Source organism: Bidens hawaiensis, unplaced genomic scaffold (genome assembly GCF_021521415.1).
Source record: "Bidens hawaiensis isolate Kalapana, Puna unplaced genomic scaffold, B.hawaiensis_p1.1 tig00002306_1, whole genome shotgun sequence".
Lineage (NCBI taxonomy): Eukaryota > Viridiplantae > Streptophyta > Magnoliopsida > Asterales > Asteraceae > Bidens > Bidens hawaiensis.
The window spans coordinates 367,752-391,969 of NW_027491123.1; the positions used below are offsets into that span (position 1 = coordinate 367,752).

The 24,218-nt window shown below is 38.6% G+C and overlaps 2 protein-coding genes and 1 pseudogene across 3 annotated transcripts; 2 read left to right on the forward strand and 1 right to left on the reverse strand.

Moving 5' to 3' along the window:
• The first annotated feature begins 653 nt into the window (after positions 1-653).
• Positions 654-1,281, forward strand: LOC143615491 (actin-depolymerizing factor 7-like). The gene is made up of 2 exons (XM_077088606.1): positions 654-1,031; positions 1,131-1,281. Exons 1-2 carry the CDS (start codon positions 790-792, stop codon positions 1,279-1,281), a joined length of 393 nt encoding a protein of 130 aa, XP_076944721.1. The 5' UTR covers positions 654-789.
• A 2,729-nt stretch (positions 1,282-4,010) lies between these two features.
• Positions 4,011-17,606, forward strand: LOC143616340 (DNA mismatch repair protein MSH3-like; annotated as a pseudogene). The gene is made up of 12 exons (XR_013150646.1): positions 4,011-5,007; positions 5,696-5,881; positions 5,979-6,143; positions 6,242-6,340; positions 6,875-7,078; positions 7,151-7,405; positions 7,477-7,620; positions 14,129-14,389; positions 15,309-15,380; positions 15,460-15,609; positions 15,938-16,392; positions 17,301-17,606. The product of XR_013150646.1 is annotated as a DNA mismatch repair protein MSH3-like (transcript).
• Positions 17,607-18,646: 1,040 nt separating this feature from the next.
• LOC143615503 (homeobox-leucine zipper protein HDG1-like) lies at positions 18,647-23,878 on the reverse strand. Its single transcript, XM_077088614.1, has 9 exons — positions 23,650-23,878; positions 23,299-23,534; positions 22,971-23,088; positions 22,193-22,888; positions 21,992-22,093; positions 21,711-21,905; positions 20,285-20,459; positions 19,820-20,187; positions 18,647-19,555 (listed from the first exon to the last, which is right to left on the reverse strand). Exons 1-9 carry the CDS (start codon positions 23,821-23,823, stop codon positions 19,163-19,165), a joined length of 2,457 nt encoding a protein of 818 aa, XP_076944729.1. The 5' UTR covers positions 23,824-23,878; the 3' UTR covers positions 18,647-19,162.
• Positions 23,879-24,218: the final 340 nt, after the last annotated feature.

Below are 24,218 nucleotides of genomic sequence, written 5' to 3' on the forward strand. Positions count from 1 at the left end.
CAAAATGCTATGGACAAGTAAATAACCGCAAAGTAGTGTAAATAGCCGTCAAGTGGCCCAATAACGACACCAAACTTGTCATTTATATATATTAGATAATAGATAATACATGTGTTTTTCCATTACAGATCACGTGCTTATATTAGGTATTCTCTGGATAATACATGTATTCACATGTGAGTATGGGTGTTAAATTGTAGTCATCATATATAAAAATCTTGATTAAACTTATTTGACTAGTTTCTAAATATTTTGATGCCTGTTACGTAGAAGGTATCTAAGTTTATTTTTTAAACTTTCGAAAAAGGCAAAATATTTGTCCATGGGAATAAAAGTGGATTGGTGGTAAGGCAAAAGAAGCTGAAAACCTTCATTTTCACCGCAAATTTCTTTCCTGTTTTTTCACTAAAACTTCAATTTCCAAGCATCTCTTCCCCATACTTTCTTTTCTTTCTCTTTCTCCTTTTTGCAGTTTTCTTATCAATCTATTTCTCCATCATACCTCCAACCATGGTATAATTCATCTCTTTCCTGTTAAAAAACATTCATTCTTTTACGTTAATCATTCATGTTTTGTGTTTATTTTCGCATGATCCTTTCACACATGCAACGTTTTTGATTTTGTGGTATCAAGAGACTATTGATTTATGAATGTGAAATGTAAAATAAATTAAGTTCTTATTTTGTTATTGTTGTGAACAATCTTGTTTTATGGTTTATTTCAGTTAGGTTTGGTTTGGTTTGTTATTGTTATGATGATATGTTTGTTAGGCGAATGCCGCATCTGGAATGGCTGTGGATGATGAGTGTAAGTTGAAGTTCTTGGAGCTAAAAGCAAAGAGGAACCACCGATTTATCATTTTCAAGATCGAAGAGCAACAAGTGATTGTTGAGAAGGTTGGAAGTCCCAATGCGAGTTATGAGGATTTCACAAGCTCTCTTCCTATCAATGAATGTCGTTATGCTGTCTTTGATTTTGATTTTACAACCGATGAAAATTGCCAAAAAAGCAAGATCTTCTTCATTGCTTGGTAATTTATACAAACGATCGAAAAATGAGTAATTAACTTCACTTTTATGTAAATTATTTCGTATTTAAATACATAGTATAATGTTTAAAAGTTAAGCAGGGCACCTGATACATCAAAGGTGAGAGCAAAGATGGTGTATGCAAGCTCTAAAGATAGATTCAAAAGAGAACTCGATGGAATCCAAGTCGAGTTGCAAGCCAAAGACCCAAGTGAAATGAGCTTCGACATCGTAAAATCACGAGCAATCTGATCGTGTTTTAATTCATCTACAAGAAAGATGAACTTCCCGTAACGTTTGTCCAATGCATACGTTGCTATAATGTTTTATGTTTGCTTTTACCGTTGCTTTTTACACATTTATCGTAAGTTGTAGTGTAATATAACATTACCATACACCTATATTGTAATATTGAAGAAATTTGATTTTGTTTAAGCAAAAGGGTTCTTTCTTTAGACCATTTGTTGTGGGCGAGAAAAGGAGCTTCAAAAATTGATGCGGCATGGCTTTAAATCCCGACACCCCGCGTTGGGGCGGTAAGGGAGGGGCTTCAAGGCATTACCGTGCGGCAAAGGAAAGCTTCAACACATGGGGGAGCCCAAATTCTACAGGCGTGAGGCTTTAAACCACGATGACATGATGTTAAAGGGTTAACACTTTAACGTGACGTGACACTGAAACTTAGGCTTTAAAACCCCTCCATAACAACCAGCCTTGGTATACCACCTGGTTGAATTTTATGCCAAATAGGTTCGATCTAAACGTGTAATAAATTATAGAATTAACTAGTGTTTTATCGGCGCGTTGCGCCATGGCAGGTTGTTAAACCCGGACGATGGTAAAACCCAAGCGTTTTCGGTTTCAAGCATTGATGTGCTAAGTTGACACGACTTTGGTCGGTTTCGATTATCTGCTATATTGTACCAAAACTAAAAGAAAAAATAAAACACAAAAATTATAAAATCTGAGGTGGGCCAACGAGGTAATGTCGATTGGTAAAACTTGAGCATTGGTAAAACCGGACCGTTGTCGATCCTGGGCGTTGAGGCGGTGAGTCTACGCAAATTTGGCCAGTTTCCTTCCCGTTCGTTACGATACTGAAAATAAAAACAAAAAAAGGAGACAAAATCGGCACTTGGTTGGTTTTCGTTACGTTTGTTACGATGCTGAAACAAAAAAAAAACAAAAACAAAACAAACCACGATAAGTCTACGAGAATTCGGTCGGCTTTCATCGCTTTTGTTACGGTACTTGAACTAAAAAAAAAACATCTTGCACCAATAAGTTATCGCTAGGTGGCCTAACGGGATACTTGCGATACCAAGTCTCTTATTTATATTAACATATTTAACAAAAAAACACAAATAAAATAATTAAAAAAAAACTAAAAAGAAAAGAAACATCTATTCAAAGAAAGAAACCCTCAAAAAAAAAAGGACAAAGAAATTTGGCTTATGAGACTTCAACTTATAAAAGTTGTTACAACTTCCCAAGCATTAGCAAAATTAGCAACAACCAACCCACCAATGTGTTACAATTTTTTATATATCAAAATAAATTACATAAATAAAAAAAAAGTAACAAACTATTAAAAAATCATTTATGGCATCAAACTTTTTAATTATACTATATAGATAATAGGTAAAAATGTTAAATCAATTTATTCAAATAACTAAATATGTAACGTTATTTTGTTGGTGGTTTTATTAATTGAAAGCAATGAAAAGAAATAAAATAATGTTTAAACTAAAAAAGTTACATAAAATAAATGCAAAAAAAAAAAAAAAAAAAAACAAAAAACAAAAAGTTAAAACAAAATCTAAAAGCTTGTACTGGCAAGTTACATATACGTTATCTAACATGACATGACTCATTCATCTCATGATCTCGAATATTAATGCATGCTTTCTAACTCGTGTTGTGAATTTGTATATAGACAACAAACATAAATTGTCTTCTGTATCGATGTGCTTAAATGATTTTTGGTACCAAGCCAACTATAATAAAATGGCATGAACGCATGAACTCATTAGCTTCGGCACCACTTACCATTTTTTCGGCTGACTCAACACTCTCACGTACTCCTCTTTCAATCTTTCATAACTTTCTCGGTTTTAGCTCCAGAACGATAAGAAACCTGGTTAATAATCAAGTCTCACAAGGAGGGGCCTTTGAGCTTCATCATCAAACTGTACCCACCTAGGATCATTTTGAAGTATTCTATGGTATCACGATCCAAGTTCATAGCCAAACCCGATACCATGTTCATGTTCTTTTAAGTTTTTGATTTAACAGTTGACTTTAAACCCGTGCCCATGATCTAAGGATTTCCTTTAGGGTTATTCTCAATAGATTATAATAAAACTCGAAACCAAGTTGAAAAATCTGTCCATACAACCTTATTTACGTGTTACATGCTACCTTAATGATTATACTACACTCCTAATACTAATTTTCATAATACAATATACTTCTGAGATATACTTGACACACTTTTCGTTTCAAAGTTACAAATAAGATAATATTAACGTTAACCCCACTATATAATAGACAAATGCACCCATCATGGAAGTAATATACTTATATAGTATCAGCAAAAAGTAAGAGCCAAATATCGATCCAGTTAAATTAAAGGCCGAAAGGTTCTTGAATCGCATTGGCTAGACCCCACTCGAATAAGGTTCTCTTTTGTCCCTAAAATAAATTAGGGATGAGCAAATTTGGTATTGGTACCGGTACTAAAGTTTTGAGTTTCGGTGTCGGTACGATACCAGTATTTCTCATTTACCTTAAACACTGGTACCGAATCGAATATTTCAATGCTAATACCGTTACAAAAAATTCATGATTTTCAGGATCGAGATTTTTTGGTACCGTTATGATATCCTAAAATAATCCTCCGTTCCAAAAGAAGAAAAAAAAGCGCGCCAATACATATGCGTAAGTTTAACCGCCTCACTCCATATCCATCTAAACCACCGCCACCGCCACCGCCGTCGCACCACCACCGCAATGGGAAAGCAAAAGCAACAAGTCATTTCCCGTTTCTTCGCTCCTAAACCCAAACCCTCATCCTCCACACCGTCAACTTCACCTCCATCATCACCGCCACCACCGCCGTCGTCAAAATCTCCCAAAATCCCCGCCACCGTCACTTTCTCACCACTCAAACGCCGCCGTACCTCCCAACTCATTTCCCCAATCAAAAAACCCCCCAAAATCCCCAAATTACCCTCCCATCCAGAATCATCTCAAAACCCTAATCCCACTCTTCACCAAAAGTTTCTAAACAAGCTTCTAGAACCTTGTAATCAAGACACAGAGATAATCAATTCCAATTCCAATTCCACTTCAAGTAATAACATTTCATCAAACCCTAAATACACCCCATTAGAGCAGCAGGTAGTGGAGCTTAAATCCAAATACAAAGATATCCTCTTAATGATCGAAGTCGGTTACAAGTTCCGATTCTTCGGTCAAGACGCCGAAAATGCTGCTAGAGTTTTAGGAATTTACGCACACATGGATCATAACTTTTTAACAGCTAGCATACCAACTGTTCGATTAAATGTCCACGTGAGGCGGCTGGTGAATGCGGGGTATAAAGTGGGTGTTGTGAAGCAAACCGAAACCGCAACGATTAAGGCGCACGGTGCTAACAAATTGGGCCCGTTTTGTCGGGGGTTGTCGGCTTTGTATACGAAGGCTACGATTGAAGCTGCTGAGGATTTGGGTGGGGGAGAAGAAGGGTGTGGGAATTGTAATAATTATTTGGTTTGTGTTGTTGATGATGAGAGTGTTGGTGAAAGTGGGATTGATGTGAAAATTGGGATTGTGGCGGTTGAAATTTCGACTGGAGATGTTGTTTATGGGGAGTTTGATGATAATGTTTTGAGAACCGGGCTTGAAGCGAAGATGTTGAGTTTGTCTCCTGCTGAATTGTTGGTTGGTGATCCCTTATCTAAGCTAACAGAGAAGGTAGTTATTATTATTCGATTATTGCATGATCACTATCAAAACACATAATTTGATCTTTTTCAAGGGTTACATCACTTGGTCTTTGCTTGTATGGATGCACTGTTATAACTGATGATTATGCTATACACTCCATCAATAACACCATTTCTGTTAATATATTAAATATCTTCGCTTTTTATATTATATTTTTTGTTTACTTAATTACTTCTAGAATTAATTGCACAGATAGTCTTATGTGTGGTGTGTGCTGATTTTAGTTTTGATCCCAAGTCTGAAAATTTCACCTTTGTGACCAATAATTTGTTCATTCGTAACATGCTTGCTTCCTAAAATGGATGGAAGTTAACTAACTAATTAAAAATGGCCAGGATACCCTTTGAAAAAAAAAAAAATCTTCATCATCCAATTCCGGCCAATTTGTTTCTCCGGCAACCTAAGTCCGGCGACCCCACCACCCACTTAGCATTTTATTTTAGTCTTAAAGGGCATTTGGTCATTTTTAAGAAAGCAATAGAAAAAGTTAACCTCTATCCTTTTAGGGACTAAGTGTGTTACGTTTGAGCAAACTATTGGTCAAAAGGTGTAAATTTCAAACTTGTGGACCAAAGCCAAATTCAGTGCATGCCACAGGGACCATCCGTGTAATTAATTCTTTCTTCTAATATAAGGGACTCTGTTTCATGTGTAGTTTCTAATGGCGTACGGTGGACCTGCTTCAAATGTGCGGGTGGAACACGCGTCCCGGGACCGCTACAAAGATGGTGGTGCACTGGCTGAAGTATTGTCAGCTTATGATAAAATGCATGATGACCTTTTAAATGATACTCCTCAAGGAAAATCTATGGAGTTAAATGGAAAAAGTAAAAATCTGTTGGTAAATATGCTTCTTTTCGTTCAAACTATTTTAAAGATAAGAAGTAATAATCATTTAGTTATATTCATCTGTTTTCTTTTTCATTTTACTTATACAGGCGGTTATGGGTATGCCTAATTTGGTTGTTCAGGCATTGGCGTTGACCATCAATCATTTGAAACAATATGGTTTGGAAAGGATTTTGTGGTTGAGTGATTCTTTTCGCCCTTTTTCTAATAATGTGGAGATGAATCTTTCGGCCAATGCTATGCAACAATTAGAGGTTTGCCATAATTTCATATCTGCAGTGCCTTAAAGATTAGTAGTGTAACTAAATAAAATCTTGTGTTAGAATTTGCTTAATGGTTTAACCACATTTAGGTTCTGAAGAACAACACGAATGGTTCTGAATCTGGTTCCTTGTTCGAGTGTATGAATCACACACTTACGACATGTGGCTCAAGGCTTCTCAGGCACTGGGTATGCTTTAATCTCTCTTACTTCAATTTTTAGAGGCGGGAACGTGTTTTGAGAACTTTTAGTAAATAGTTTGTGTCAAATATGATTACGAAAACTGTTCTCTTTGAAGAATGAGTTAGCTTCTTGAATAAAATTATTTAAACATATGCATTAAAAATACACTAGAGGCCTTTTTTTTGACCCATTTGACTTGTTTTCTCGTTAGCTAATTTTTTATCATTACAGAACACTAAGTTATTGTAAGAACAAAAAGAACAAACCTAAATTGTGTAATTTTTTAATCAACAGTTCATATTTTTAAAATCTTGTACTGTTTAAATACAAATGTGTATGCTATGTACATAAAAGAAGTATCTAACTAATTTGTTCATATGTTCTTTTAAATATTAACCGTTTACCTACACCTTTGTTCATATTTTTATTTTAAATTCCAGATAGATGAATAAACAACAAATTTCTACCATTTTCTTACTTTTCTGTGGCTACTGTTTATGCATTCCATTGTTGGCAATTGAGAATTACCTAATGATCCAGGTGAGTCATCCTTTACGTGACAGAAACATGATTAATGCCCGTCTTGATGCTATTTCTGAGATTCTTGAATCAATGACTTCTCCCAACACTTCTACCCCCAAACTCCATCAATTGCTTACTTCAGTTCTCACTAATTTAGGAAAGTTGCCAGACATCCAACGTGGAATCACTAGAATATTCCATCGAACAGCCACAGCATCAGAGGTACTGAACCTATCACACACGTTAAAGTCGAAATTGACTTGAAATATTATCTAATTTAGTGTTTGGTGACAGTTCATAGCGGTCATACAAGCTATATTAGTGTCTGGGAAACAACTTCAGCAGCTTCAAGTTGATAAGGAGGATAACATTGACAACATACAAGAAAAGTCAACTCATTCTTCATTGCTGAAAAGGTTGATTTTGACAGCATCATCATCCAGCATAATCTCAATTGCGGCAAGGCTGCTGTCAGCTTTGAATAAGGAAGCTGCTGAACAACGTGATCTTTCCAATTTGTTTGTTGTTTCAGATGGACGATTCGAAGAGGTTTCTTAATTTTTAATTATTTAAAATGTGACATATACAATTATTCTTAATTTTAATTTAATAATGAGCAGATTGGTACAGAAAGGACGAAAGTGAAGCAAGCAAAGGAAAAATTAGATTTATTAATTGATTTATATCGTAAACAATTGAGAAAACCAAAGCTGGAGTTCATGAGCGTGTCAGGAACAACCCACTTGATTTGAGGTAATTAACGGGTGCTTAGATTTGCCTATAATAGTTTTCAACATTTGGATTATCCAATTATTTAGGAGTCAATAATTTGTGGTTGTAGAAACATGAAATGAATCTGACCTGATCCATGACGATGTTCCTCGGTCTTCGAAATGAACGGACCACGTCTCGATCTTCTTATCCGGTTGCTTGAGATCTGCAAATGGCTTTTTTGGGGGTGTGGAGGCGACTGCTAAGAAATCTCGAGGATCTCTTGTTTACAGACACAAAAATATGGTGGTGGCTCTTATTGAGAACCTGCCTCCTTAATAAGGAGGTGGAGACCTCCTTATATAGAGAGCCTCATGGCCACCATCATGGTACCCTAATGGGCCTAGCCCAGTTAGGGTTACCTCCACAAAACCCCCTCAGCCCAATAATATTGTATTAGTCCATATAATAAAATAAGCCAAACATAATAAATTAAGGTCGTAAGCCGGGTTTAGTACCATACCCCTACAAGCCCCCCAAGTCCAGTGTTGCTCCTAGGCGTGCAAGCGTTTAGGTGGAGCGCTGGACTTCATAAGGTGTGTTAGGATATGAGGCGGTTTTTCCCCTTTCTTTGGCTTTGTTTTTATTGTCTTTGAGTTTTGAGAGGTTTTCTTCATGATGGTGACATGTTGTGATCCTTATGATAATGATGGTGCACTGGCATGAATAAGATATAGCACGCATCATAACAATAGTGGCGCGGGGCCTGATAAAAGATAGAGTGCGCATCTCGATAATAATGTAATGCAACTTGCGCGCGAGGCAGCTTACGAGCTATAAAAATAATGAAGCTTGCGCGCGAGGCGACTTACGAGCTATAAAATAATGAAGCTTGCGTGCGAGGCGACTTACGAGCTATAAAATAATGAAGCATGCGCGAGTTGCGGCTTTTTAGCTATAATATGATGATAATGACTGGCCCACAAGGGCCTCTTCTACGCAGGATGACTATCCCGGCTTGTCTTCAAAATAATAATGGAGGCACAAACGGCCAGATAATAATAATAATGTCATAGGTGCTTGTGCGGCTCGTAGCCGAACCTGCAAAAATATATAAACTAAAAGTGGATGTATTACAAGATTCCCGTCCTCGGGCAAATTATGAGGTGTGCCCAACCTACATTGGCGCGTGGCCGTTTGGGTTTATGAGGATTCCCAACCTTTAAGTATGGCGTGTAGCCGTATGGATTTATGAGGATTCCCAACCTTTAAGTATGGCGCGTAGCCATATGGGTTTATGAGGATTCCCACCCTATGATTAGGACGTCTTCCATCCTTAGGCGAATTATGAGGTGAGCCCAACCTAGTATTCAGTGCATAGCTGTGTGGGTTTGTAAGGATTCCCAAACCTATGTATTCGGCGCGTAGCCGTGTGTTCTGCATTAAAATAAGCACAATTTTTGTGCCATTTCATGCAAATCTTATATACTCATACTTTTCGTTTTGTTTTATTTTGATTGTTAAACCAAAATCAATATAGGCAAAAAGCTTGAGGTTTTGTAAAAACTTGTGAAGTAATTCACTTACTTGAGGAATTTGTAACCAAGCATGTGCTATTGTTAGCGTTCTGGGATTTGGCCGCGAGGATTGTTTTCGCTTTGCCATGAGAATTCCATGCTTCCGACACGAGTGTTCCGTGCCTCTGACTCGAGAATTGTTTCAGATCGAGGAAGGTTTCCTTGTTATACTTGTAGAGGGGGGTAAATGTCAACAGCTTAAACCCTTATTTTGTTATCATAATAAATATGACTCAAGAGTTGAGGGGGCTGTTTTGAAAATTTGGAAATTAATTCCTCCATCAAAACTTCGTTGTCATGTAACATGTGATGATACTGACAATGCTTATGTTGCACTACTGACATGCGTGTCGGAGCAGAATAAGACTTCTGCCCCAGTTTGTCGATTTTAAAAAGTTGCGTTGCAAAGATGTATGCGTTCTTTAGTGATCAGTGTTAGTCCAATCGGAGTGTTGATCTGCGGTGCGCGCATGCATGGAGGCGGAGTGGTGATCCAAGGTCGCGTATGCATGGCGGCTGAAAGTTGAGCGCGCATGCACGGCGGAGAGTTGAGCGCGCATGCACGGCGGAGGGTTGCGTGCGCATGCACGGCGGAGGTCTTGACCTTCAGCACTGTGCATGCATGGCGTCGGGGTGTTCCTCCGATGCGGCGCATGCATGGCCGGGAGAGTTCGTCCGCAACGCACTTGCTATGACGTCGGAGTGGTGATCCGTGAGTGCGCATGCATGGCGGCGGAGTGTTGGTCCGCGGGCGCATGCATGGCGACGGAGTGATGACTCGCGGGCGCGTGTGCACGGCAGTGGAGTCTTGCATAAAACCAAGGTATGGAGTCGTCTTCCCACTTGAACAGCGGTGCGGATGTAAGAAACCAAATTTTTGGAGGCGCCCATCCATAATGACGCGGTGTTGTTCCGCGACGGCGCCCACGCATGTGGCGCGGTGTTCTTTTGTGACGTGATTGCGTAGTGGTGATCCGCAAGTATGATGGCGGTGTGTTGTGAAAATGAGTAAAGGACTTAGAATATATTTTCTTGCCTGCCTCCAACTGTGGAGGTGGTGTGGTATTTATAGTATTAGGGTTTCCAATGATTGGGCTCAGACCCAATTAGGGCCTTTTTGGCCTCCTATTGCTTCGCGCCACGTGTACTTAGGACACCTGGTGCTTTTTCATTGATTATTCTCTGACCAAGGTATTTCACCCGACCCATGTGCCATCACGTGGTGGCACATGGGCTTTGCTGAGTTGTCCACCCTTCAGTGGCAGCTGTCAATATCAGCACATCCTTTATTCCTTAAAAGATACCTTCTGGAAGGTTGTCTGATGAGTACAATCACGGTTGTCCTTATCCTGATTTGGATTAGACTATTCTCATTTGTTGTGTCGCTTACGCGCGGCCTTTATGCGCCTATCCCGGGGATGCGCAAGGTCCTCTTCATTCTCACGCGCAGATGTGATATGCGCCACGCGCAGATGTTTCATGCGCAGATGTGATACGCGTGAGCATATGCGATGCGTGAGCATGTGATATGCGTGAGCATATGTGATATGCGTGAGCATATGTGATGCGTGAGCGTATGTGATATGCGTGAGCGTATGTGATATGCGTGAGCGTATGTGATATGCATGAGCGTATATGATGCGTGAGCATATGTGATATGTGAGCATGTGATATGCGCCACGCGCATAGGTTTTGGCTGTGTCTTCATGACATTCTGATTTCAAGCCTCGTCTATATCTTGTGGGTTGACCCGCCCCGCTCGATGTTAAGGCGGGTGCATACCCCTTCAAGCCCCCCAGTCTACTGTGTGTCTTGTCTCGCGCGAGCGAGGTAAGATAGATATTAGACTTAATAGTTTGCTTTTTTTAATAGGGCTTGTTTTTTCTTTTTCTTTTCTTGTACGCGCATTGCGCGAAATTCCATCCCTTTGGTTAAAACGAATCGTCAATGCATGTGGTTGGTTGGTGTTGACATGCATCAGAGATGGAGACGTTGTGTCAGACCTTTCGTGTGCCCGGCGCCAGCGCGCATGCATGATGGTGCGCTGCTGCTTTATAGCGGTGAAACTTATGCATGGTGGCATGCATCATGGCGGCCAGATGGTTGCCCGCGGTGGCGTGTACGCGTGGTGGCGCAATGACATTACGCGGTGGCGAGGTTCACTTGTCGTGGCGCGCATGAATGTTGACGGAATGTTAATTCGCGACTGTGCGCGTGTATGGTGGAAATGTATTGAACCGCGGTGGCGCATGCGTGGTGGCGATGTACTGAACCGCGGTGGCGCATGCGTGGTGGCGATGTACTGAACCGCGGTGGCGCATGCGTGGTGGTGATGTACTGAATCGCGGTGGCGCATGCGTGATGCTTGTTGAATATAAGATATGCTTATACATTGAAACTTGAACAAGGTTGTAAGGAAATTATTTTTACTTAATCCTTAACAGTTGTCATATTTCAAATTATTTTGAGATATTCTGAATATGCTGACACGTGCCTTGGCCTTTCATTATTCCTCTTTTGCGCGACGTTTTCGTGCATTTATTATAGGGAATTATGAATGAGTTTTTTTGCCTTTACGTGTCAGTATGTGTTACTCTGCCTATATCCATTATAATCCCATGCGCGGCCCCGACTTGAGACCTTAACAACTATGCTTTGGCATGTGTTTTGCCTTAGTTGTGCTTAGGTATTTTTATGGTCTAGCTGCGCAATGCGTAGGATGGATGCTATGAGTAATTTGAGCTAAGGCTCATATTATTGGGCTAAGGCCCTGACGTTTTAGAGTTAAAACTCGTTAACGCATCTGAGCTTGAAGCTCGCGCATGTATGTTTTACTTCGTTTTATTTTTATTTTGTCAATACAATGCTGCCATATTGCTCAAAATTAATAAAGGGAAGTGTGAAACATGTATGCAAAATCAAAATCAAGCTCGCACATGCATGGCGGCGAAGTCGTGACTCGCGGGCGCGCATGCATGCCGAGAGTTGAGCGCGCATGCATGGCGGGAGTTGAGTGCACATGCATGGCGTTGGAATCTTTCATAGGTGGTGGAATGTTGATCCGCTGGCGCATGCATGGCAGCGGAATCTTGATCCTTGGTAATGCGCATGCATGGCGGCGGAGTGGTGACTCGTGGGCGCGCATGCATGGTGGCGAAGTCTTGATCTTCGGCACTGCGCATGCATGGAAGCGGAGACTTGATCTCCGGTGGCGCGCATGCACGGTAGCAGAATCTTGATCCTCCACATTGCCCTTGCATGGTGGCGGAGTAGTGACTCGCGGGCGCGCATGCATGGCGGTGAAGTCTTCTGCGCAAAAGCAAAGGCCTGGAGTCGTCTTTCGACCCGCATGGTGGGTTTTTGCGAACGCGCATGCATGGCGGAGGAGTCTTCTGCGCCAAAGGCATGGAGTCGTCTTCCAACCCACATGTTGGTTTCCGCGGGAGCACATGCATGGCTGCGGAGTGAGGATCCGCGGGCGCGCGTGCATGGCGGCGGAAGTCTTGTAATTTTTGGATCTACGAATTGAGAGTTAGATCTGTAATTTTAAACCTAAAATCCAGATCTGTAACCTAGATCTTAGACCTGTAAACCAGATCTAGATAGATCTGAAGCTCGGAGTGGAGAGAATTTAAAACCATCACAGATCCGGAGGCTTGATCATCCGAATCAGGTAGTTTCTTTTTTGGATCTACAAATCTTTTTCAGCTTCATTTTTGCATAGATCTGGAAGCATCTTTTAGATCTATGGATCTTTTTGAGCTTCATTTTTGCACAGATCTGGAAGCATCTTTTAGATCTATGGATCTTTTTGAGCTTTAATAGAACAAATCTTGAAGCATCTTTCTGTAAACTTCCAGATCTGGATTTTTCTTGGGAGAGATCTGAGACCCGAGACGAAAATCGAAAGGTAGCTCGTTGCCGTCCCACGGATGGCGCCAATGTAGAAACATGAAATGAATCTGACCTGATCCATGACGATGTTCCTCGGTCTTCGAAATGAACGGACCACGTCTCGATCTTCTTCTCCGGTTGCTTGAGATCTGCAAATGGCTTTTTTGGGGGTGTGGAGGCGACTGCTAAGAAATCTCGAGGATCTCTTGTTTACAGACACAAAAATATGGTGGTGGCTCTTATTGAGAACCTGCCTCCTTAATAAGGAGTTGGAGACCTCCTTATATAGAGAGCCTCATGGTCACCATCATGGTACCCTAATGGGCCTAGCCCAGTTAGGGTTACCTCCACAAAACCCCCTCAGCCCAATAATATTGTATTAGTCCATATAATAAAATAAGCCAAACATAATAAATTAAGGTCGTAAGCCGGGTTTAGTACCATACCCCTACAGTGGTTAATGCTTTATAACTAGTAGTCACTTCCTCCGCGTTACAACGGCTCGGTTTTGAATAAAGTATATACTTAAATGTAAGTTGAAGTAAGCACGTTGCAATGGTATTTTTGGATTAAAAAAACATTACGCTGTGGAAAAAACTAAAAATATATTATATTTGACCCGGGCCAGTTTTGCATAAAGTTTGCACCAAAACGTAGATAAAAAAATTATGTCATACGGTGTACTTGGAATGTTATAAAACATTATATTGTAAAAGTTTAAAGGGAAAAACAAAATATGTTCAAAAGTAATTATAATATTAAAATAATAGTAGCTTTGAGGAGTTGTACCCTTGTGCTTGGAGAGCTCGTACCTGGGTTAGTTTTGAAAAAGATTTGTATCAAAAAGTCGATAAAAATAAGCATGTCATAACGTGTATTTGGAATTTTGTAAAACATTATATTTTAAAAGTTATATAATGTTATAAGTTATAACATTAAAAAGTATCTATAATATTACAATAATGGTAACTTTGAGGATTTGTACCTTGTGCTTGGAGAGCTTGTAAATCGCTATTCATAACACCATTGCTAATTGTGTGTGTGTGTGTGTATAATACGTGTTTCTCATGAGTTATAGTATTAAATGCAGTTGCCATTAGATGTAAAGGCTCCTTCAAATTGGGTGAAAGTTAACAGTACTAAGAAGGCAATACGCTATCATGCACCGGAAGTATTGGTAGCTTTAGACCAGCTGTCATTGGCTAATGAGGAGCTTCTCGTTGTGTGTCGGTCCGCGTGGCACGACTTTTTAAACGAGTTCAGTAAATATTATTCTGAGTTTCAAAGTATGGTTCAAGCACTAGCAGCCTTGGATTGCATGCATTCTCTTGCACTTCTTGCAAGAAAAAAGGTTTAACGACTTCCTAAAGTAGTTGGGTCAAAATGTGTTCATGTGAAAATGGGCAAATTTTTTTTACCACATGCTGAACGGGTTGGGTCTGTTTGGGATTAGGCGTGTAAACGAGCCGAACTTTCAGTGAGAAGTTCGTTTATTTAATAAACGAACGAACATGAACAAAACTTTTTGTTCCAATTATTTAAACGGATGAACATGAACACATGTCTTGTTTGTTCATGTATGTTTGTTCATGTATATTTGTGAACGCTCATTTGTTAAATTCATTTATATTTGTTCATTTACATTCGCTTATGTTCTTTAGTGTCATTTGTTATTCCAATGTATCGATCTTCTCATTCATGTAATGTATATAAATACAAGAGCTTGACATAAACTATTTTAGGATAAGATTATCATACATTCAGATTACAAATCTGATAATTATCATAAATATATGCATATTGCATATCTTCTGCTATTAGTTAGTTTATGTTTGTTTAAGTTTGTTCGGTTATATATTTCTTTTTAATATTTTAGGACCATTAAACTTTATTCTTGTTTTAAGAAATTAAAATATCACATTACAATTTAGTCTACTTGTATTAAATTTAAGCCCAGCGGATTGATATTCACGCCTACCTTTAATTGGTTTTTGCTCAGTTATGTTTGTTTATATTTATGTGTGTATGCTTGTTCATTTACGTTCGCGAACTGTTTGGTTATACTCTTAATAAACGAACATAAACAAGTTAATTTCCTTAATGAGCGAACAAGAACAAGAATGCTCCATTTGTTTAACTGTTCGTGCTCAATCATTTGCTTAGTTAAAGTAAAACAAACAAATACAAGTATGCCCCCGTTTGCTCATAAACGATTCGAAATTTCTCTAAATATTTGATGTTTCAACTTGTGTGTTTTCATACTTGTTCAGGATTATGTTCGCCCGGGTTTTGTTGAGGATAGTGAACCGGTTCAGATATGCGTATCCTCAGGGCGCCATCCGGTATATAAGTATTTTTTTAATATGCTAAATTGCTAATGGTGGTTTTTTGCATGATGCTCACATGGTCGACCGTGTGCAGGTTTTGGAGAATATGTTAGAAGATAGTTTTGTACCGAATGATACAAGTTTACATGCAGATGGTGAGTATTGCCAGATTGTTACAGGACCAAATATGGGCGGAAAGAGTTGTTATATACGACAAGTGGCTCTCATTGCTATCATGGCACAGGTATATTTGTAAGGGTATCTTGGTCATTTTACCTAACGTTAACAGAAAAGCTAATGGAAATTAGTCTTAGACCCCAAAATTGTTACAAATTTGAAACAACATGCCCCAAACTTGTTACTTTTAAACCTTAGTACCCAAAAATGTTATTTGGGCCAAACCACATGGACCATCTGTGTAATTACTCTTTTATCTATTATTATTTTTTAAATAATCAACAATCCTTTTCACAAAACTACCTCCCTTTTGGTCAATTCCAAACATATAAATACCCGACTATGTGGTAGATATTTATCCAAAAAATTAAATTATCATTCTCTTTTGCATATAGGTTGGTTCATTTGTACCAGCATCATCAACAAAACTGCATGTACTAGATGGAATCTACACACGAATGGGAGCTTCTGATAACATTCAACATGGAAGAAGCACGTTTCTAGAAGAATTGGGTGAGGTTTCTAGTATTCTTAATTCTTGCACGAGCCAATCTTTAGTGATTCTTGATGAGCTCGGTAGAGGCACTAGCACACATGATGGGGTTGCAATTGCTTATGCAACGTTACAGTATCTATTAGAGCAAAAAAATGTATGGTGCTGTTTGTCACTCATTATCCAGAAATAGTCGGGCTGACCAAAAGGTTGGCCAATTGTGTGGGGTCGTATCATGTTTCATATCTGACATCAAATGGTGGGAGTTGCGAGTTTGAAGATATTGTGTACCTTTATAAGCTTGTACCCGGTGTTTGTGAACGGAGCTTTGGGTTTAAAGTCGCACAGCTGGCACAGGTCAGTTGACTCTTTTGACTTTTTTTATAAATATTTATTGTTTTAATCTTGATTACTATCTATATTTTTGAATTAAGCGGTTTAGCGGATGTATGCACAAAAAATGAATTTTGAGCAACTTTTAACCCGTATGGCATGGTGTCAGTCGTATTGGGTTGACGAGTTGTGGGTTGAATTGTTAAAACCCGAACACAACCCAGTTTTTATTTGTCAAAATCATCAACCCTAACACTTACGCACTTAAAATTGTGTAGCCCTAGCACGAGCCGTTTAATCCATTTATCTAAGTTTGTCAGACAGGTTTGCAAGTGATAACTGATAACCAAGTTGTAAATGTGTTAATCGGGTTGGGTTGTAAAAGAAAGGGATAAAACGGGTTAGTGCGTCGACATGTTTAACTAAACGGGTTGGCAGAGTGGCGGACCCAAGATTTTTTCATGGGGGGCGATCTGGGCCATTCGGGGGACTTAAACCAAAAATTTATGGGGGGCGATCGGGATTTTTGGGTATAAATAACATTAATTTTTTTTAAGGAGGTGGCTGCCCCCCATATCATCCATTTGGGTATGCCGCTGGACCTGACTAAAAAGATTAATAAGGTCAATCCAAACACGGTTTGTTTAATTAAATAGGTCAACCCAAAGACGGCCTGTTAGAAAGGGTAGATATGCAAACCCAAAACCTTATCATTTTAATGTCGTTTCGGAAATCGGCACCCCTACCCGCGCCACTTTCAGTTAATGTTTCGAATTAGGAAATTGACCCATTTATATAACTGAAATATGCCTCGCAACTAAATTGGATGAAAAGGGTTGACCTAGAAAGTCGAAGTTTGACTTTTTTAGTACTACTATTTAGAAACTTGAATTACGTTGGTCGGTGAAATTTGAGAGCATGTTATGTTACAGTTACCGCTGTCATGTATAAACCGAGCAAGCGTGATGGCCATGAAATTGGAAGAAGCAGTGAGCAACCGACGGTTGGAGCAGAAGAATTTACAAGAATCATATGAAAATGGAGGGTTGAAAGAAATGTTTTTAAATATAAATTGGCATTATCAGAAGATGCTGATTCTGCAAAAAGGTTGCAGTGTTTAAAGCATGCTAGAAACCTTGCACTTGAGTTGAGAAATAGGTAACGCTATGTTTTTGTATTTTTATACTATATATGTAAAAGAAAAGGGTTTTTTTTTTGAGCCGGATGTCTTAGTGCGTGCAGCCTCTCTATATCCGGGGAGTATTAGATAGGGGGATGATTTGCCTCATCTTAACCTCCCCTGACCTTGTTATGAGTGGGATCCAACTGTTTGCGTTTGTTTGCTTGTTTGTAAGATAAGTTACACACTAGAAAATAATGAGGGTGTGACATTAAGATTCTAGATTGTTTAGTGGTTTCATAAACATGTAAGAAGCCGTTTACATTGTAAAGATTGGTTTAGGCATACAAAAAGTCAAAACTAGGATGAAGTTTGAGAATTCGTTTTCTAATACGGCAGATTGTGCGTCTCTTCTTAGAGAACACTTATGTATCTTGAAATACAACCATGGAAACAGCTTCTTAGAGAACACTTATGTATCTTGAAATACAACCATGGAAACAGCGTGTAATATCCAAAGTCGTTTTCTAACACGGCAGATTGCGCGCCTCTTCTTGGAGAGCACTTATATAACTTGGAGTACACCGTGGAAATAGTGTGTGATATCCAAAATTCCAAAGTTGCTTTTTAACACGGCAGATTGCGCGCCTCTTTTCAGAGAACGTGAGTACAACCATGGAAACAGTGTGTAAAATTGTACCTTGAACGAGCAGTAGTGAAGGATTTGTAAATGTTAAATTGAAGTATTCACAACTTGCGGGGTAACAAATTATTGCATGTTCTTGATGGTGGAGATTTGACGGTTAAAGACATCAAAATTAGAGAGATGTTTTTTTAACAATCTCTAGTTTAACTTGTTGGTAAAATTGTCAATACCCGATTTTTCAATACCCAGCCATAACCGAACCTGGTTTCATACCTAAAACCGGGTATTGGTAAAACCCGATTTGTGCCACCCTAGGCAATGAAACTCAATTTAATCAATGTGCCATTGGGCCGTGGGCCACTTTCCCCTGTCAGTTTCCAACAGCCCCAATGCCAAGCCCACATCCAATCAACCTTATGTAGGGTGATATTAGGATCTATGCCATCATCAATATTCACCATTTTATGCCAGTTCTGAACTCAACTATCCCCTATCGATATTGACCAGGCCATGTATACCATGTCGTTGAACCCTCCGAATAATAACTGGTATATGCACACGGGAGCTACATTTCATATGACAAACTCGACAGATATGCTAACAAACTCGTCTTATATTTTCAATAATTCATTAAACGATATTACCGTCAGAAATGGCTCTAAAGTTCCTGTTAAAGGAACTGGCCACACAACTCGTAACCATTTTTTGTATTGCACACGCAAGAACAAGACTTTCGTTAAAACAAGAGATTAAGATATAAAAGCAACTTTAGATTTAATAGTTTCCAATTCCATGCATACAAACACACAAGAAAACCAAGAAACAAGAGAAGCTAACAAAGGCAAGTACATCTCACAGGCCACTGAGTCAATACCCGAACCACAAGTGTTCATCGCGGTTCGTTCTTGACTCAGTTCCTAGTTCATGAGACCGAACCCAACCCCAGTACTCTCCTCAATCTCCCATGCAAATTAAACGCACACCATCTTGTCCAATAAAAACAAAACAAAACAAATATAAATTAAGATTTAATCTAGGTACTGCTCTGCCTTAGCTTGTTGGTCAGACTGAACAACATCTTTGATCCCTTTAACCGTCCGAGTAATCAGATTAACAACTGAGTTGATTGACTCCACGGTGAGGCTTGATGACAAGAGATCGTTAACCGGCATCTGGAACCCAACAGTCAGCAGAGATCCACCTTCGCCGCCCGGTTTAACACCTGATTCAGCCATGCAGTCAGGCACTATGGCGAACCCTGATGGCAGGAGCCCTACACTAGACGAATCTCCACCGCTCATCACAACATTCATTGCTTGCATATCCCCTGAGGCATGTACCATGAGCGATCCCGTCACATCTGTTGCGCTGTCCTGAAGTATTATCCCTGTGTTCTGATCATTTGAATTAGCATCCATGGTTAGTACATGCAAGTTGGTTTACAAGTTTGACTTTTCAAAGTCAAAATATTCTTTTAAAGACTTTATATTACTATAACAATACTTTAAGTGACTTAGTTAAAAAATAAAAAAAAAGTATGATAGTTTTTTATGATATTAACCTTTTATTTTATATATAACCGTATCTTTTTATTTTTACTAACTACTTTAGTTAATTGATATGACCTTTTAACCAACCGCAAATTCTTCCATCTCTAATTTTTACCAAAAACAAGTAATACTCACACTGGGACGAAGAACAGAAATGGCGTTGAGGTTGCCGGGCTCTTGACTTTTGGGGAGACGAATCACATTTTGCATTGCGTTACAAGAGTACAAAAAGTCCCACTGGCTCCTCAATTCTTCATTTAGCAACAAAGCAAGCAACCTCTGATGTGACATGGGCATCCAAACAGACATACTAGTACTCAAAATCGCCCCCGATGGGTCCCCACGATTATTCAAAGTCTTACGGATTAAAAGCCTAGGCCCTTTGGCTGCATTTTCAATCATCTCCCATTTGTAACCGCCCGTCCCACAAACCCCCTCACAAAAGCTAGCCGTCATGCGTTGCGCAAGATTAGTTAAACTTCTTTTACCTCCCAGAGGAAAAACTGTTACAATTTTTTGCTATTTTAATTTATAAAGTATGCAAAGAAAATATTAAATATATGAACAAAGTTATATGATTATATGAAAGTATGAAACTACCTCGACCATCTTCGGTGGCTGTATCCGGTAACATGATGGATGTAATAAGCTCGGAATGCCTTTGCAGGGTGGAAATCCATTTCTGGGCGCCGAAACCCAATCCAGATCGAAGTAGTGGGCGGTAATGTTGGTGAACAGCATTTTCTTCATACTCGGTATGCTCGATCCATATCACCTGAAAACAAACAGTTTATCCATTACATGATTTATGACCTCTAATGTACATATATGTGAGCACTTTCATTATATAACATTAGAATGTGTTACAAAAGGATGGAACCATCTACATATAATTTGATAACTAGTTGTATAAATGAATCAACACGTTAAATGAGTTATTGTCGAACAAGTATAAAGTTGTTTGTGTCCTTATTTACTCGGCTTGCAAGAACTTGAATCAAGTTAAACTTAAGTAAGCTTAAGCCGAGTTAAGGCCTAAACCAAAACACATTATAAAACAAGCAAATAATCGAGCCTCATTATTATAAATACCAGAATATGTATATGGTATATATAACAAAATATGTCATCATAAAATATATATTAATCAATAACATGCAATTGATCATGACAATAAAAATATTAAGTTATATGTATATTATATATAATAAAACTATGACAATAATAATAACAAGAGATAATATATATAGGAAAGTTAAATTAGAAATTAATGCATAGTTTAACGCTGTATTGCCTAAGACTTGTTTAAAAAATAACTTTTAATAGCTACAAATATAATTAACAGATCAAATATTTATAAAGTTAGCAACTTTTGTATAAAAACCGATTAAACATTTACAAAGTTTTATAAACTAAAAATTACCCTTAATCATTACCAAAACTAAACTTCTCGAAAAGCAAATTGGTTCCGATCATCGAGAGTACAGACCACATCCAGGCAGTTCATATATATACATGGCCTCGTGATTCATAAACAACATGAGAGACGGAGTGTGAGGTACGAAGGGGTCACAGATTTAATATTTTATATATAATATAACTGTTAACTCTTATCTGAATATTAATATAAACATTATTTGGGATGCGCCACGTAAAAAGGTAATATAAATCAGACATGTGACAACCCAGCTTCCATTTTGAAAGATGTGCAGCATACAAGTCATATAACATCAAAAACAAACAATAAAAAATTAGATAAAACTTATAAAAATAACATTTATACAAACACCAAAGTATATAATTTATTATTTTATTATAACTACAGATGTCAACTTCTGACATGTGTAACATACTGATCAACATGTTTAATTATGCTTTTGCTTGCTTATAAATATCAAACATTTATCAAGAAAGTAGCTAATGACTTTTGTATTTATCTATGTTTAGTAATGTAAGCAACGTTTATAAATAGTCATTCACACCTTAGAAAAAAAGTGTGTACGGATTAATAAAGATGTAGTTATACCTTTGAGCACCCATTAGGCATATCTTGCACGATACAGCCAGAAGGAAGTCTCCTACACATTAAGCCTTCTCTTCCCGAATCGATTGACACGTCAACAACGGCCCAAACACCTTCAGCGTGTTGCCTGCAGAACCGGAGAAACCTCACTTGACGAGGCGGTACTAATGGCGATACCAACTGAATCTCGGCTTGCATCTATAAAATCAAAGTTTAACTCGTTTAAGGGTACTTTTCAATTTCTTTAAACTTAATTTAGAATATAATAACTCGAAAGCGCTTACAAGTTGAACAACGCCATTCCTTCCATCGCCCGTGCCACAAGTAATCACATCCATCGTGCTACTGCTCCCGACCATACCAAGAAACATATCTCTCCACCGTTGCTACACAAACATATAAAATGACATATAATGATATAGAGTACTATAAACAATATCATAGAATTTGATAAATTAATCCATAATCATGAAAGATTAACATACAGCATCAAGTAATGCATCTATAAGCGCCAAGCTATTGATCATCACCACCCTGCTGGCTCTCGAAGCCTCGGATACATAACCTTGCGGTTTCATACCGAGTAAAAGCGGAAAATCCCTCACATACTCGTCCAAATTGAGCACTTCACCGCCTTCTATGTCTCCGATCCACAGCGGGCTGTTATTCTGCCAGAGTTTCATAAATTCACCCATTGCATCCATCGCAAGATCTAAAAGAATATTCTTATCATACTGAAAATTCATCGCACCACCGCCACCAGCCGCCATCATCCCCACTCTTGAAGGTGACATTAAAGATAAACCGTTCCCCAGCCCGTTGCTATAATTGAGCCCCATCGGTAATCCTACATCCGTCGGGTTTAAACCATATCCGGTTCTCCCAACACCAAGTTCCAAGTTAGAACTCCCCATTCCCTGAGATAATGAACCACCATAGGATGATAAAGGCCTGCCCATAAACTTATTAGCAAGGATGGATATGCGGTTAAGTTCATCTTTTAATCGGGCGTTTTCGAATCTAAGATGGTGGTCATCTGTTATAATATCTCCAACCATTGCCTGCCCACCACAATTGTTGCAAATTGGGGACCGAAGTGCTTCTTTCATTGCTATGTTATGGTATAGTAACTTGTCGTTTTCTTTCTTCAAATATGAATTTTCGACACGCTCAATTTGAGTCTGAACCGATGTGATTAATCAATGTCAGTTATAGCTAAAGATGTGCTTAAAATTAATGATTATAACCTAGCTAATTATTTACCTTCAGTTGTGTTCTTCTGTTCTGAAACCAGAACTTGACTTGCTTGTTTTCTAAATTAAGCTTCTTTCCAAGTGCCAATCTTTCCTTCTCATCAGGGTGAGGATTTTCTTTAAAAGAACTATCACCACAAACAAAATAAACATTCCATAAAAAAAAATGTATCAAATAAATTATCCACTTTTATGAAAGCTACTAATAGAGTATGGAGAAGCTAAAGACGGGAGTAAGCCTTTTCCTTTATCCAGGGGATAAAGAGGCTGCTCCCACCTCAAGACACAAAAAATCTTTAGATTAATAGCTAAAACTAGTGATTAACTAAAAAGATTACGCTTCGAGTTCTTGAATTTGGTAGGGAGTATGCCGGTGATATTTCATTCGACGGCGAGAACCTGAAGACGGTCCGGCTGGGATATCTTGCTCATCTCGGGATGCGCCATCTGCATTATCGCTTCCACCGAACCTACTAATTTCAGATCCATCTAGTGCTCGAACCATTCCAACATTTCCTTCAAAGTTTTCACCAATCAAACCAACATGATCTCCATGTCCTTCCATCTTAGGTTTCTGTTCAAATCATCAGAAATCATATATACTATCAAATATAATCACACCCGCAAAATCCTTAACATAAAAATCACAAATTTATTGGAAGAAAAATAAAAATTAGAGGAATGCATACTAAAGCAAGAGAGAGTGATTGTGAGTTATAAATAGGCTGAGAAATAGTTGAAGCTTTGAGTTGTGGTTGAGAATAGGGAGACCTATGCAATGGCATATTGTTATAAGAACCATCAGCCACCACCATTCTTGAATCCTCACCACTACCATAGTTATAAACCCCCCCAAAACTCATCAAGAAAACCAAACAATCCAACAAAAATCAAATCTTTATCACTGTTTCAAGATGGGTTTGATCTTTAAATTCAATCTATATATCATCCACTGATCACCACATACACGGATATTTGTCCGTGTGTTTGTGGGTGTGTTGTGTATTATCTATGTAAATCTAGCCTCTTAAATTCATATACAACAACCAAAAGCTACAAAAATTAAAGGCTACCCAAAGAGGTGGGTACAAGACAACTAAAACCCTTACTCCCTTGCCTTAATTCCAACTCTCAAAACCCTAAGTTTCTGACAATAGAAAAGTTGACCGTTTAGCTGTCATCTGTGAAGGTGGCCCCATTTTAATGTACCAAAAAATAATAACTTTTGAAAAGATTGCAAATTTTCAAACCACCCACA

What these genes read in the sequence shown, in the direction of transcription:
- LOC143615503 (XM_077088614.1), bottom strand. Translation starts at nt 23,823, where the DNA reads ATGAGTTTTGGGGGGGTTTATAACTATGGTAGTGGTGAGGATTCAAGA. An exon ending in ACAGAAGAACACAACTGAAG is followed by an intron (nt 22,889 to 22,970) that starts GTAAATAATTAG and finishes ACATCGGTTCAG; the next exon opens with ACTCAAATTGAGCGTGTCGA. An exon ending in TTTCTGTTCTTCGTCCCAGT is followed by an intron (nt 19,556 to 19,819) that starts GTGAGTATTACT and finishes TTGCATGTACTA; the next exon opens with ACCATGGATGCTAATTCAAA.
- LOC143615491 (XM_077088606.1), top strand. Translation starts at nt 790, where the DNA reads ATGGCTGTGGATGATGAGTGTAAGTTGAAGTTCTTGGAGCTAAAAGCA. An exon ending in AAGATCTTCTTCATTGCTTG is followed by an intron (nt 1,032 to 1,130) that starts GTAATTTATACA and finishes AAAGTTAAGCAG; the next exon opens with GGCACCTGATACATCAAAGG.